This window comes from Miniopterus schreibersii (assembly GCF_964146895.1).
Source record: "Miniopterus schreibersii genome assembly, chromosome: 14".
Taxonomy (NCBI): Eukaryota; Metazoa; Chordata; class Mammalia; order Chiroptera; family Miniopteridae; genus Miniopterus; species Miniopterus schreibersii.
The window spans coordinates 24,488,666-24,501,400 of record NC_138114.1 but is presented as its reverse complement, the minus strand read 5'-3'; the positions used below and the strand labels follow the sequence as shown (position 1 = coordinate 24,501,400).

The 12,735-nt window shown below is 37.2% G+C and overlaps 1 protein-coding gene across 2 annotated transcripts in view; it reads right to left on the bottom strand.

The window, feature by feature from the left end:
• RTKN2 (rhotekin 2) overlaps positions 1-12,735 on the bottom strand; it is a 66,422-nt gene that overhangs the window by 21,148 nt on the left and 32,539 nt on the right. Inside the window, exons 7-8 of one of the 2 annotated variants that reach the window (XM_081158437.1) lie at positions 8,234-8,328; positions 492-598 (exon numbers count right to left, since the gene is read on the bottom strand). In XM_081158437.1, the coding sequence (XP_081014563.1) occupies positions 492-598; positions 8,234-8,328 (202 nt within the window). The remainder of the gene's footprint in view (positions 1-491; positions 599-8,233; positions 8,329-12,735) is intronic. The other variant, XM_081158436.1, reaches the window with a different exon arrangement.

Below are 12,735 nucleotides of genomic sequence, written 5' to 3'. Positions count from 1 at the left end.
CAAATTTTCTTTCCTCTTAATGGAATCTTTTAGAAAACGCTATTGATTCATTGAAGCCCATAATTAATTATTTACTGAATATAAATAACTATGGTTATAAATAAATCAGGAGTAGGTGGCACAGAAGCAGCTTTGGAAGCTCAGAGGCCTACACTGTGCCAAAAGCTGTCTGCCAGAAAGGCCTTTATGAGAAAGGTGTTGAGCAGTCCTCATCGGTTTCCACAAGGAGTCCTCTGCTGCTGATTATTCTGTTACTGCAATTCATGAAGCAGAGGAACCTGGAGAGGTAGCTCCTTAAACATCCAAATTGCACTAGACCCCTCCCCTTCCTCCATTCTCATCCCCAGGTCTCCTCCCCAACCCCCCAGTCTATGTCTAACACGGAGAAAACTGTTGTTTTTAAAAGAAGGCTCTCAAAAATACTTCTCAATATCAGGATCAAGATCTACACTGGAGCTATAATTATTGTAGCATATTGAAAGTCCTCTAACCTGCTGATTAAGAAATCCTGCAAATGCATCGTCAGCCATACAAGCTGGCTGGGCGACTAATCGGCAGCACATGTTGCCAAATAAGGGAAGCCAAAATGAAGACTCCTCTATTTAAACGAGAGAAAAAAATCAAGTTACAAATATATGTTTAAGGTCATTACATATTTTTTTCTTTTTACAATTTTTTTTTTTTGCTTTTCATAAGGACATATATAAAGGTTCATCCTACTCAAATACCAGTACCATATTTAATGACAAAATCAAAGAAGAGATGATATTAAGCTGATAGCTTATACTATGCTATAACCTGGAATAGACATGAAACTTTTAGTTTCTTGAGCTCTCATTTGATCTTAAAATACTTAATCAATAGAGGTAGTTCAGGGTATATAAGTAAACTCATTTAATAAAAAAAATTCTAATAAAGTGATTTCTGTACGTCAAATTCTAATTTTGCTCTTTCATTATAACTAGCAAAGTGATTCTCTGAATAAAACATTTCAGAGCACAACTTTAAGATAATAATTGAATAACCCTTTTTGTCTTTCCTCTCCTTCTTCCCCTTCCCTAACTGAATAATTCACTTGTAAGCCATCAGATGGAGTTCACCAAGTTGGCGTCTGTGCTGGGGTTGGGGTGAAGCTGTGGTGTGCCACAGCTGGGTGCTAGAGGACAGGGAGCGTGAGTAAGAGCGCTGCCTGGCATGAGGAATCAGAGCCTGAATGGGCTCAGGAGGACAGATCACATGGAGCACAGCCTAGAACCGAAAGGAGACTTCTGCTCAGGGGATGGCCTGGTGTTGGGAGTCAGGCCGGAGCAGGGTGAGGAGGGTGTCTATGTGGAGTGGCTGCCTCATGCGAGGTATCAGAACCCAAGTAGCGTAAGACGAGTGTGCACATTTGGGGGAGGGCCAGCCATGGAAGTCAGAGTCTGAGGGCAGTGAAGAAGCCGTCCACACATTCGATGACCAGAAAAGTGTGTCAGAGCTCAGTAAGAAAGGCATCCAAGCAGAGGGACAGCTGGGCATGGGTGTCAGAGCACAGGCAGGCTGGGGAGGGGGTCCACAAGGGAAGAGGGTGAGGACACCCAGGCATGGGGAGGTAAAGCCCAGGCAGGGAGAGGAGTGTCACCTGGGTGAGGGGCTGCCCAGAATGAGGGGCCGGAGCCCTAACAAGAAGTAACGGGGAAATGGTTGCTCTCAGGGAGGCTGATCAAAGAAGAAAAAACATGGAAGATAATAGGAAACAGGCTTCTCACTGTCAGAAAAAGGACTTACAAATATGTGGAATGAACTCTCTGTGGTGTTGGATTAGAACTGGATGTGCTGGTATGAAAGGGTTTTCAACATATAGAGATTAAGAAATACATGACAAAATATATGTGCATATAGGTAGCTGTCCACGGAGTGGGGCTAGGAAAAGCAACACTCTAACAGTGATACTCTAATAGCAACGAATATACCTAGAGCCCAGAGCATGTCTTCTAAATGTTATTTCCACTAGAAAGAACCAGCATTCCTTGGAGAAATGGCCGATTCCAGGGCTGGGGCAGGGAAAGTACATGATGGGCCTGAAATATCTTGTTATGCCATAAAGCAAGGGAGTTCTTAGGAATGACGAAGACCTGCCAAAACACAGACGGCATCTTGAATGTGCTCCTATTGGCCAAATTGGAGACAAACTGAACCTCAAAATAAACAATGATATTAACAGATTATGATGCACTGAACAAAACAGAAAAACGTAAGTCCATAGTGCTATAAATACATCAATTAATAAATTGAAAGTCCAATAAGAAATAACCTACATAGTTTCAATGTACCCCCCTTCTCACACACAAAATATGTATTTATTACAAAAGGGGAAACAAAAGAGGAACTTTACAGTAGAAAAGCTTGGTAGACACCACCTTAATCCAACGATTAAAGTGAAAATCATCAGTAATAGGATGAATCAAAATTACATGCCACCTAATGGATGCACTGAACACAACATCACTCCTGTGATATTTCCGCCAAAGATGTATATCCAGAATCTTAACCCAAAAAAAATCAGACAAACCCAAACTGAAGGACCTTCTACAAAATAACTAACCATGATGTGTAAAAGTGTTAAGGTTATAAAAGCCAAGGAAAGACCAAAGAACTGGTCCAAACTGAAAGAAACTAAGGAAGCATGATAATTAAAGGCAATCTGTGACTCTGTACTGGATCCCCCTCTGTCATGAGGAACATCACTGGGACAATGGGCAATACCTGAACCGAGTGTGAGAATTAAACGGTAGTAATGTATCATTATTATTTTCCTGACTTGGGTGGTTGCAGTGAAGGAGCCGGATGTCCTCCTAGTAGGAAATACATATTAACTTACTTGGGGGTAATGGAGCATCATGTAAGCATCTTACTCTCATATATTTTTGGGGGGAAAAAGATCTTCACATTCAACTTGTAACTTTCCTATACATTTGCAAATATTTAAAAAAGGTCTTTCAAAAAGCATTAACCTACTCCTTTAGTATGTGTGCAGGTAGATAAATAGCCTTCAAATCCATATGGAGAGCACCGCATAATTTATTCTGTTTATCAGGGTATACATAAAAACCTAGTATATGGCACTCTGACCACACACAAAGAATTTTTAAAGTCTTCACTGACCCCTGTTGGCAGTACCTATAAAACAGCCAGCCACTGGCTTTTACTATTATTGCCCAAAATGTCTTAATAACTCTGGAAAATAAAACATTTTTGGTAAGAACTACAATTATTTAATATATAGATGCAATGCAGCCAAAGTTTCATATATCAGTTAAGTGAAAAAGATAAGCCTAAAATGATGAGTACAAAGTAAAACAAAACAGTTTTCATTAACTTACCTGCTCAACATTCTATTACAGAATAGCACACAACAAATTGTCCGGGACCATTCAAATCTTTTTATTAATACCTCGTTAAAGATTCTATCTTTCAGAAATAAAGGATTTGACCTGGGAGGTATAAATGCATAAACACAATAAAGGAAATGATCCCCAAATGCAGACATAAATAAATAAAACCTAGCTGGTGTGTTCAGTGGTTAGAGCATTGGCCCATGCACCAAAGGGTTGTGGGTTCGACTCGACTCCTGGTTAAGGGCATGTACCTGGGTTGCAGGTTCGATCACCTGCCCTGCTTGGGGTGTGTGTGGGAGGCAACCAATCGATGTGTCCCTCTCACATTGCTGTTTGTTTCTCTCTCTTTCCCTCCCTCCCTCCCTTCCTTCCACTCTCTCTAAACATCCTTGGGTGAGGATTAATAAATAAACAAATAAATAAGAATCTTATTTCCTAAAATAGGCAGGAAGTGAAATAAAAATTATATAAGAGTATATATCCAAGTAACACATCTGAAATAGACTTTGATTTATGAATTTAAAATTTGAAAGCAAATTTATTTATATAGTAATCCAAGATTCGTTAATAACTGAAGTTCTAACTATCTGTAAGCTAGTTGTTTTTAAGTTAGGATGCACTTCCTAAAATAACAGAATCATAAATGATGATTAGTTTTTCAGGCCAGTTCATAAAGTTCTATCAGTAATGTACTAGGACCCTAAATACCACATGAAACAATGTGTTTCTCTGGTAAAATAAGTTTAGATTTCATAGCCCACCAAGAAAAAGAATTCCTTCCTGACTGCAGTCCTTAAAAGGGGATATTGGATGTAGAATTCCTTTCCACATACCCTGCAATCAGCTGTTACTTTGTGGAACAAAATGTAGTCACAGCTTCTTTCTTCTTCAGACAAGAAATATGGCATCTTGGCTAGTCATTTAATCTATCTTGGTATCAATTTCTCATTAAAAAAATACTACCCATGTTAAGTAGGAGGGTTGTGAAAATCAAATAAGATAATGTGTATATGACATCTATCATTGTGTCTGGCACATAATACAAGCTTCTCATAATTTCACATCCAGGGTAGTCTCACTCCCCAAACCATGCCCGTTCCATTTCTCACTGCTGCCTCTTAGTCCTTATGCAACACATTTAATCAAAATACCCAATTCTTCTTTTCTAGCCAAGGGAGGTATTAGGACACAATAAAATGAAACAGGAACTGAGAACAGTTTGACTTTTCATTACTAAAAGATTTTATCTAATTCATCTGTACTTTCAAATGGGGAACAAAATGGAGTTTCAAAACGACAGAAACAACAAAAACAATACACAGGCAAGAGAAAGAACCCAGATAACATCTCAGCTCTATGTGAGTCAATCTCCACAATGTGGTTTCACTGTTTTATAAAAAGTATAAAAATTTCTTGATGGCAAATATAAACCTCAAGATACCATTTTGGCTTTTGCCTTCAAGTAGCAAGAATAAAGTTGAGTTATAAATTTCAAAATTCTTGTATTTCCTTTTGATTTTACAGTTTAGGTAGATGGTAACATAATTTTATTTAGGAAAACCCCATTACACTAACATACTTATATTAATGAAAAAATTAGAAGGTGGCTTTTTTTCTGTATAAAATTTTTCATTTTAATTATAAGATTTACTTTCAAGTGTTTAATTTAAAAACAGTTTTAGAAAACCCCTATGCCATAAAGACTTAGGCATATAGGTTACTGTTTCTTGAATTATTTTTCAGTGGAATCCACAAGTTCCAACAGTTCAGGGTGTCACTGTTTTAAGCATAGGTTTTCTTACAGTCTTTAATATGTAAATCTGTATTGTGTTTCTCTGAGGGCCATAACCACACAGTTCCCATGCTTATTTGCCCATGAGCATTTTATTACAGGAGACTCTAGTAATATAGAACATTGAAGACAACTGGGAAATTACTGCTAAATGTGATGTCTCCTTTGTGAATTTTATTCCTTTCCACAACTTTTAAGATGATTTGGTTGAAAGAATGGGGCCTTTCAACATCAAGTCCATTATTCACACATCGATAGTATTTTGAGTCTTTAGTTGCTTTAACAGGAATCATGCCTGATCAGAAAGCACAGCAGAAAGAGCACAGCTTGTCCTGGATTATTTAAAGTCTACCTCCCACTTGCTAGCTGTATGATCTAGTGTTCTACAGTCTCTAAACAGTTCTTTACTCATCTGTAAACTGTAAATGATAAGAAATGAGGAACTTGCGAAGGTCACAGAGCTGGCCAGTGGTAGAAATAGAACATGAATCCAAGGCTGACAGCCACACTATTAACCACTTTATTGTAATGTTTCCTTATAACAACATCTCACAGTGACTAAGGATAAAAACTGCTTTAAAAGTGCTTGTTTGCTTGTTTATTTATTTCTAGTTTATTGTGGCAAGAACACGTAACAGATCTACCCTCTCAGATTTTCAAGTGTACAGTACAGTACTGTTCAAGTAGGCACCATGTTGTACAGCAGATCTCTATAACTTACTCATCTTGTAGAACTGAAACTTTAGGCCCTTTGACTAGCAACTTTCCATTCCCTGCTTCTCCAGCCCCTAATAACTGCCATGCTACTCCCTCTGCTTCTGTGAGTTTGACTATTTTAGCTACCGCATTTCAGCAGAATCACACAGTATCTGGGTATTTGTCCTGTGACTGGCTATTTCAGTTAGCATAATGTCCTCAAGGTTCATTCATGTTGTCACATGCTGGAGAATTCCTTTCTTTTTGAATTCTGAGTAATATATCACAGGGCAGTGTCTGGCACATAATAGGTACTCAACATATGGTAGCAATATTGATAGTTCTGGAGAAATGACACAAATGGGATGCCAACAAACTTCATTTGCCAAATTTTCTGATTAAATTGATAATTCTAATATTATTGCAACTTCAGATTTTGGGTGACAAAAGGCTAGACTGTTCAGACTAATCCTTTTACTGAAAATGCTTAATTAACTACAGTTTAATTTTTTTTTCCCCCCAGAGCAACAAAGAGGTAACAAAACTGTAAAAAATTACCAGTACAAATTGAATAAGTAAGAACCAGTGAGGTAAGGGAGCACAGAAGCTGTGTTTGTCCTGATAGCATTTGCCAATCCCAGCAAATCTGAATTAATGATTTAATGATTTTGCATGATAAGGGAAGCAAAATAGAAATCTGCTCCTGATTTCTGAACAATGTAAGCAGTTTAATGGGAGATTTTCCTCATACTAAGCTATTATCCCAAAGGAATCAGTAACAGGATAGTAGTGAGCCAGAAGTAAACCTACCCTGCTGCCCAGAATTCCCACTGCCTGGAGATGGGGATGGGAGGGGTACAGAGAAACTCAGACTCGGCCTTTCCAAAAGCAGCATAAATAAAATTCTGCACCTATGTCATAGTGAAACTTCAGAAAACCAAAGACAACAAGAAAACAGAAAGTTACCTTCACAGAAGCGACACACTGACAAATTATTTTCAACAGCTAGTAAAAGAAGCCAGAAGATAGTGGAATTATGTCTTTAACAGTAAAAAAATTTTTTAAACTGCCAAATTTCAATACTCTGTAAAAAAGTTACTTTCAACAATGAAGCAAAATAAAGTCATCTTCACACAAAAACAAAGAATCAAGAAGTATGACACCAGCAGAAAAGACTAGAAGAAATTCTAAATTATCCTTCAAGGAGAAGGAAAATGATCCCAGATGTCAGGTTTAAGATGTAAATAGTCCACAGAAACATGTAGGTGAATCTAAATAAACATTAAATGCATAAAACATTTTGTAAAATTTAAAAATCAAATAGAATTATGATACATAACAATAGCACATAGGTCAAAGAAACGGAGTTTAACTGTTCTAAAGTCCTTGCATTGTCCAAGGGAAAGGTAGAACTACTTTTTAATTTTATACTTTCATAAGTATTATTAATAATATTTCTAGATGCAATTTCTAAAAGATGGGAACAAGAATTATAACTTTAATTAGAACAAGGAAAAAATGAAATGATGAAATGACCAAACCTTTAAAAGGCAAGACAGAATAGAAAAACCACCACGGAATAGGAAAGACAAATAAAAATAAAAATAAAAACCACAGGACCTGATGGCAGATTTAAACACAAATATTCGATCTAATGTGGGTTATAAACTATTTGGTATTAAATGCAAAATGACTAAATGCTCCATTAAAAAATACCCATAAATATTGTCAACTTGGATAAAAATAAAAGTCTAATACATAATCCTGTTAAAAGAAGCATATCTACAACATAAAAATAGGTAGTTTGAGGTAAAAGTGGAATAAAATACACAATTAAAAACTGTGTGAATCAAAGAGTACTAGAAAAATCCATAATCAGCAGATTTTATTACAACTCTCACAATAATATAGAATATGTAAACTAAAATAATTATTTCTATATATTGCTATATATTTCTTTTGGATAAACTACAACTACCAATATCATCCAGAGAGAAAAGGGTTAAGATTAATTTAGCCCTAAGGGTTGGCTTCCTCAATATCAAATTTAAAAATAAGACAGGTCTTTGACTGCCAACTAGAAGGTGGTGAAGTCATCAATTTCAAGTCAAAGACAAGGGTTCAGAATATAAAAAATCTTTCTGTTCTCACTAAGCTGGCCTCACAAACAAATCTCTGGCAAATAACATGGACAGAGGAAAATAAACTGTTCACTTTTGGGGACAAGGGATGGACATATTTGGAAAACCCACAGAATCACTCATGCCTACATTATTTAAGCCAATATCCATTTCAGGGGAACATATTAAAATTAGAAGTTATTACTGTCACCACATATATATCAACATAACATATGTAACGTACTTACCATTTCCATTAATAGACAGATTATGGGTCTTGAAATTGTCCTCAGCATTTTCCAAGGTCAGTGCAGTATGAGCTAGTAAATGATACTTTGCACCACTGATAGTGAGGAAGGAGACATGTTTTAAATACACTAGTATAATTTCTATTGCATAAAATACTTAGATGTCCGACAACAAAAAAATAAACCTGATTTAAAAATGGGGAAAGGACTTGAACAGACATTTCTTAAAAAGAGATATACAAATGGCCAATAAAGACATGAAAAAATGCTCAAGATCATTAGTGATTCAAAGCCATGAGGATGGCTATTAATAAAAACAAAAACAAAACAAAACAAAAAAACAAAGAAAAACAGAAAAATAGAAAATAACAAATGCTGGCCAGGATGTGGACAAATTGGAACCTTTGTGCATTGCTGACAGGAATATAAAATTGTGTAGCCACTATGGAAAACAGTATGGTGGTTCCTCAAAAGATTAGACATAGAATTACCATATAATTCAACAATTCTACTTCCAGGTATATACCCAAAAGAACTGAAAGTAGGGACTCAAATAGATACATGTAAACCCATGACAATAGCAGCATTATTCACAATAGCCCAATAGTGGAAGAAGCCCAAGTGTCCATTCAAGGGTGAAAAGATAAACAAAATGTATATACATATCATGAAAAGTTATTCAGCATTAAAAAGGAAGAAAATTCTGACACATGATACAACATGGATGAACTGCAACGACATCGTGCTTAATGAAATCAGTCACAAAGGACAAACACTGTATGACTGCACTTATATGAGGTACCTAGAAAAGTTAAATTCATAGAGGCAGAAAGGAGAATGCAGATTTCCAGGGGCTGGGCGGACAGGGAACCCGAGTGTTATTGTTTAATGGTACAGAGTTTCGGTTTAGGAAGATAAAAAAGTTCTGGAAATAAATGGTGGTAGTGGTTGCATGCCATTGTGTATGTACTTAAAGCCATTGAACCATATACTTAAAAATGGTGAAAATGGTAAATTTTATGTTATGTATATTTTACCAAAATAAAAAAATGAAAAAAACACATTTAGATGTTATGAATGACAGTTTAAAGTTAACATAAATGATTAATCAGCTCTTTATCTCTTTATGCTATTTCATCTTAAGAACATCTGAAAAATATCTGGTTTAACTTACAAATGTTTCTTTAAAAGGATCCCCATTCAAAAATATTAACTGAACACCTAATATGTGCCAAGTGTTATGCAAGGTGATGGGCATTCATGGTAAACGAGACTCAGTATTATATTCTGATGCAGGAGAGGGAAAAAGTAGAGGGATAAATCAAACATTGGCATTTGAAAGCTACAATGAAACTCTTTCTGTGAAAGAAACAACAGGTAGGAAAGCACAGTACTGAGGACCTATGATAGACAGGGGAATCGGGAAAGGGTTCTCTGCAGAGCTAACGGTTATGAATAAAAGGATGGGAACAAGCAGAGAATGCAGAAAAACGCTGTAAGCAGAGAGCAGCATGTGCAAAGTGGCTGAAAGAACACAAGTGGGGCTGAAGCAAAGCGAGCGAGTGGAAAACATGGTCAGTACAGGCAGGGATTAGATCGCCTAAGACTGAGAGCCCCAGGAGAAGGGTGGGTTGTGTTCCAGGTTCCAGGTGACGTGGGAAGTCACTGGAGATCAGTAAGAAGGGGAGTGACGGTATCCTACTCATATTCATTTCCTGAGGCAAGACTAAATCTCTTTTTTCTGGCTTACTAACTTTAAAGATTTGGAATTTTTATCTATAGTATCAGGTAATGGGGGATTTCATTACTAGTCCCATTTTTCCATTATGCCACCTTTGTTAAAATAGCACTATTGCCAAAGCATCTAAAAATTTTGATGATAAATTCCATATCCTGACACCCTGATAAAAAGTAAGTTTTTGTTCAATAACTGTATTTTCTGTGTTAGTAATCTTAACTTTTTTATGTTTCATTTTTATTGATTTCAGAGAGAGGAAGGAAGAGGAGAGAGAGAAACATCAATGATGAGAATCACCCATCAGCTGCCTCCTGCACCCCCCTACTGCGGATTGAGCCCAAAACCCAGACATGAGCCCTGATGGGGAATCAAACTGTGATCTAGTTCATGGGTTGAAGCTCAACCACTGAGCCACACCGGCCAGGCTAGTAATCTTAAGACTTTTCATGGCTTTTTAATTTTCCAAAATAGTAAAAATATTAACATTTAAAACATTAAGGAGCATGTTTTAAAAAAAGAAGACAAACAGATGGACAGACAGAAATATAGACAAACTTTAGAGACAAAGAGAGAAGTCTGATGGGAATCTTTATTAACTGTGCCAGGTTATGTTTCATAAACCTTCTTTGTCTCTTACTAAATCTTTAATAAAATCTCTATTACAAGACAAAATATGTATATAGGTAGTAAGTATGCAATGCATCGGCTTCCTTAATAAATAATGCCACACCCCACAGAATGTTACTCACTTTGAGAACACCTCGTTTTTCCCAGTTATATTGAGAAATAATTGATATACATCGCTGTATAAGGTATGCAGCATGATGGTTTATCTTGTTTGTTTTTTTTAAAAAACTAAAACTATATTTTTATTGACTTCAGAGAGAGAGGAAGGGAGAGGGAGAGAGAGAAACATCAATGGTGAGCGTCATTGGTCGGCTGCCTCCTGCACGCACCCTGCTGGGGATTGAGCCCAAAACAATTCCATGTGCCCTGACCTGGAATTGAACTGTGATCTCTTGGATCATAGTGGATGCTCAACCACTGAGCCACGCCAGCCAGGCTATCTTGGTTTTAATATACAACCATCATAGACCAGAGATATCTCTCAATACCCAATGTTTTTTGTCAGAGTTTATATAGGAAAATTTATGTTTCTGTCTCCAAAACTTTTTTTTAAACAAAACAATGCATAAGTAAAGTTTCAAGTTACATTCTGAATACAACTGGTATAATGTCAGACTCATATGTACAATTTTGGAAAAGTTCACTAAGTATCAACAAATCTCCACTGTTGCTCGAGCTAAGAGCACCGGATTCATACTTAGTGTGGCCATTCTCTGCTGTTACTCACTTATCCTGACAAGTATTTACAGTGCCTTTCATAATTAGCTCGTTTTTTCCCTAGTGTTAGACTATGAGTCTGACCCCCCCCAAATAGTTAAGGAAATATTAAAGAAAACTATGGAGAAAGAATTAAAACAATTGAGACTAGCAATTACAATGAAAGAGCAAACACTGCTATACACAAACTGCCTATTAACAATCATATTTGCTGTTTGGTAATTAGGGTGTAATAGTTAAAGTATTATTTCAACATAATTTGCCACTGATATATAGGCTTTATGGAACTGCATTATCATTTTTTCCATTTAAAATAATGGGAAATAGACTCCCTGTTAGCATTTTAGTGCATTTTTTTATTTTCAGGAAGAGGTTATTGACAATGAGTGGATAACTGGTGCAAGGAAGTGATACTAGGTGTGTGTGTGACAAGAGGCTAGTGTGGCTGGAGTACAGGGAGGGAGAGGGAGAGGGAGACGTCCAAAGGCAAGCGGGAGGCAGACAGTGTGCATGACAGTGCTGTGTAGGGGATGACAAAACCACTGGATTTTATTCTGAGTGAAATGGGAAGCAAATGGTAGGTTTTGAGCTATGTGCTACGATCCGACTTGCATATTTTGCTGCTGTATGGGTAACAGACCACAGAGGCCAAGAGAGTGAAAATGGAGATGCGACCTAGAAAGCTACTGCAGTTGACCAGTCTAGAGCTGATGAAGGCCTGGAACACGGTGGGAGCTGGCAGGGCGGTGAGAAGCGGTAAGACCCTTCATTGGACGAATGTGAAAGAAAGAGTCAAGGACAACTCCAAGGCTTTCAGCCCGAGCAACTTGAAAAATGGAACTGTTATTAACTACAATGAGGCTAAGAGAAGAATAATATGGAAAGTAAGAATTTAGTTTTGGAAAGTTAAGTTTGAGATTTTTTTTTTTTAGATATCTAGATTGTATAAAGGGTAGGCAGCTGGATATTTGATTCTGGAGTTAGGAGAGGAAAAAACTTTGGAGAATTAAATTTAGAAGTTACCAGTACATAGAATTTAACGAAAGTTAGAAAGTTAAAGAAAGCCCAAGGACTGAATTCTGGGGCACAAACACTCCATCATTTCAGACTGAGTTGAAGAGCAATGAACAAGGGAGACAGGTGAGGGACAATCACTAAGGTAGAAGAAAACTCAAGGAAGTGGTATCCTAGAAGGCAAGTTAAAAGTCTTTCAGGGAGAGTGATCAACTGTGTTACATGACGCCAAAAGGTCCCGGAAAAGCAGTGCTAACAACCGACCACAGGCTCCGGGAACATGGAGATCACTGCTGACCTTGACAAGGCTGCATTTTCTGCAGGGTGGGACGGAGGCAACCGGATGGGAGCCGACTACAACGGTCCGGGAGAGAATGGGAGGAGGAAAAGTGGGGACAGGGCATAT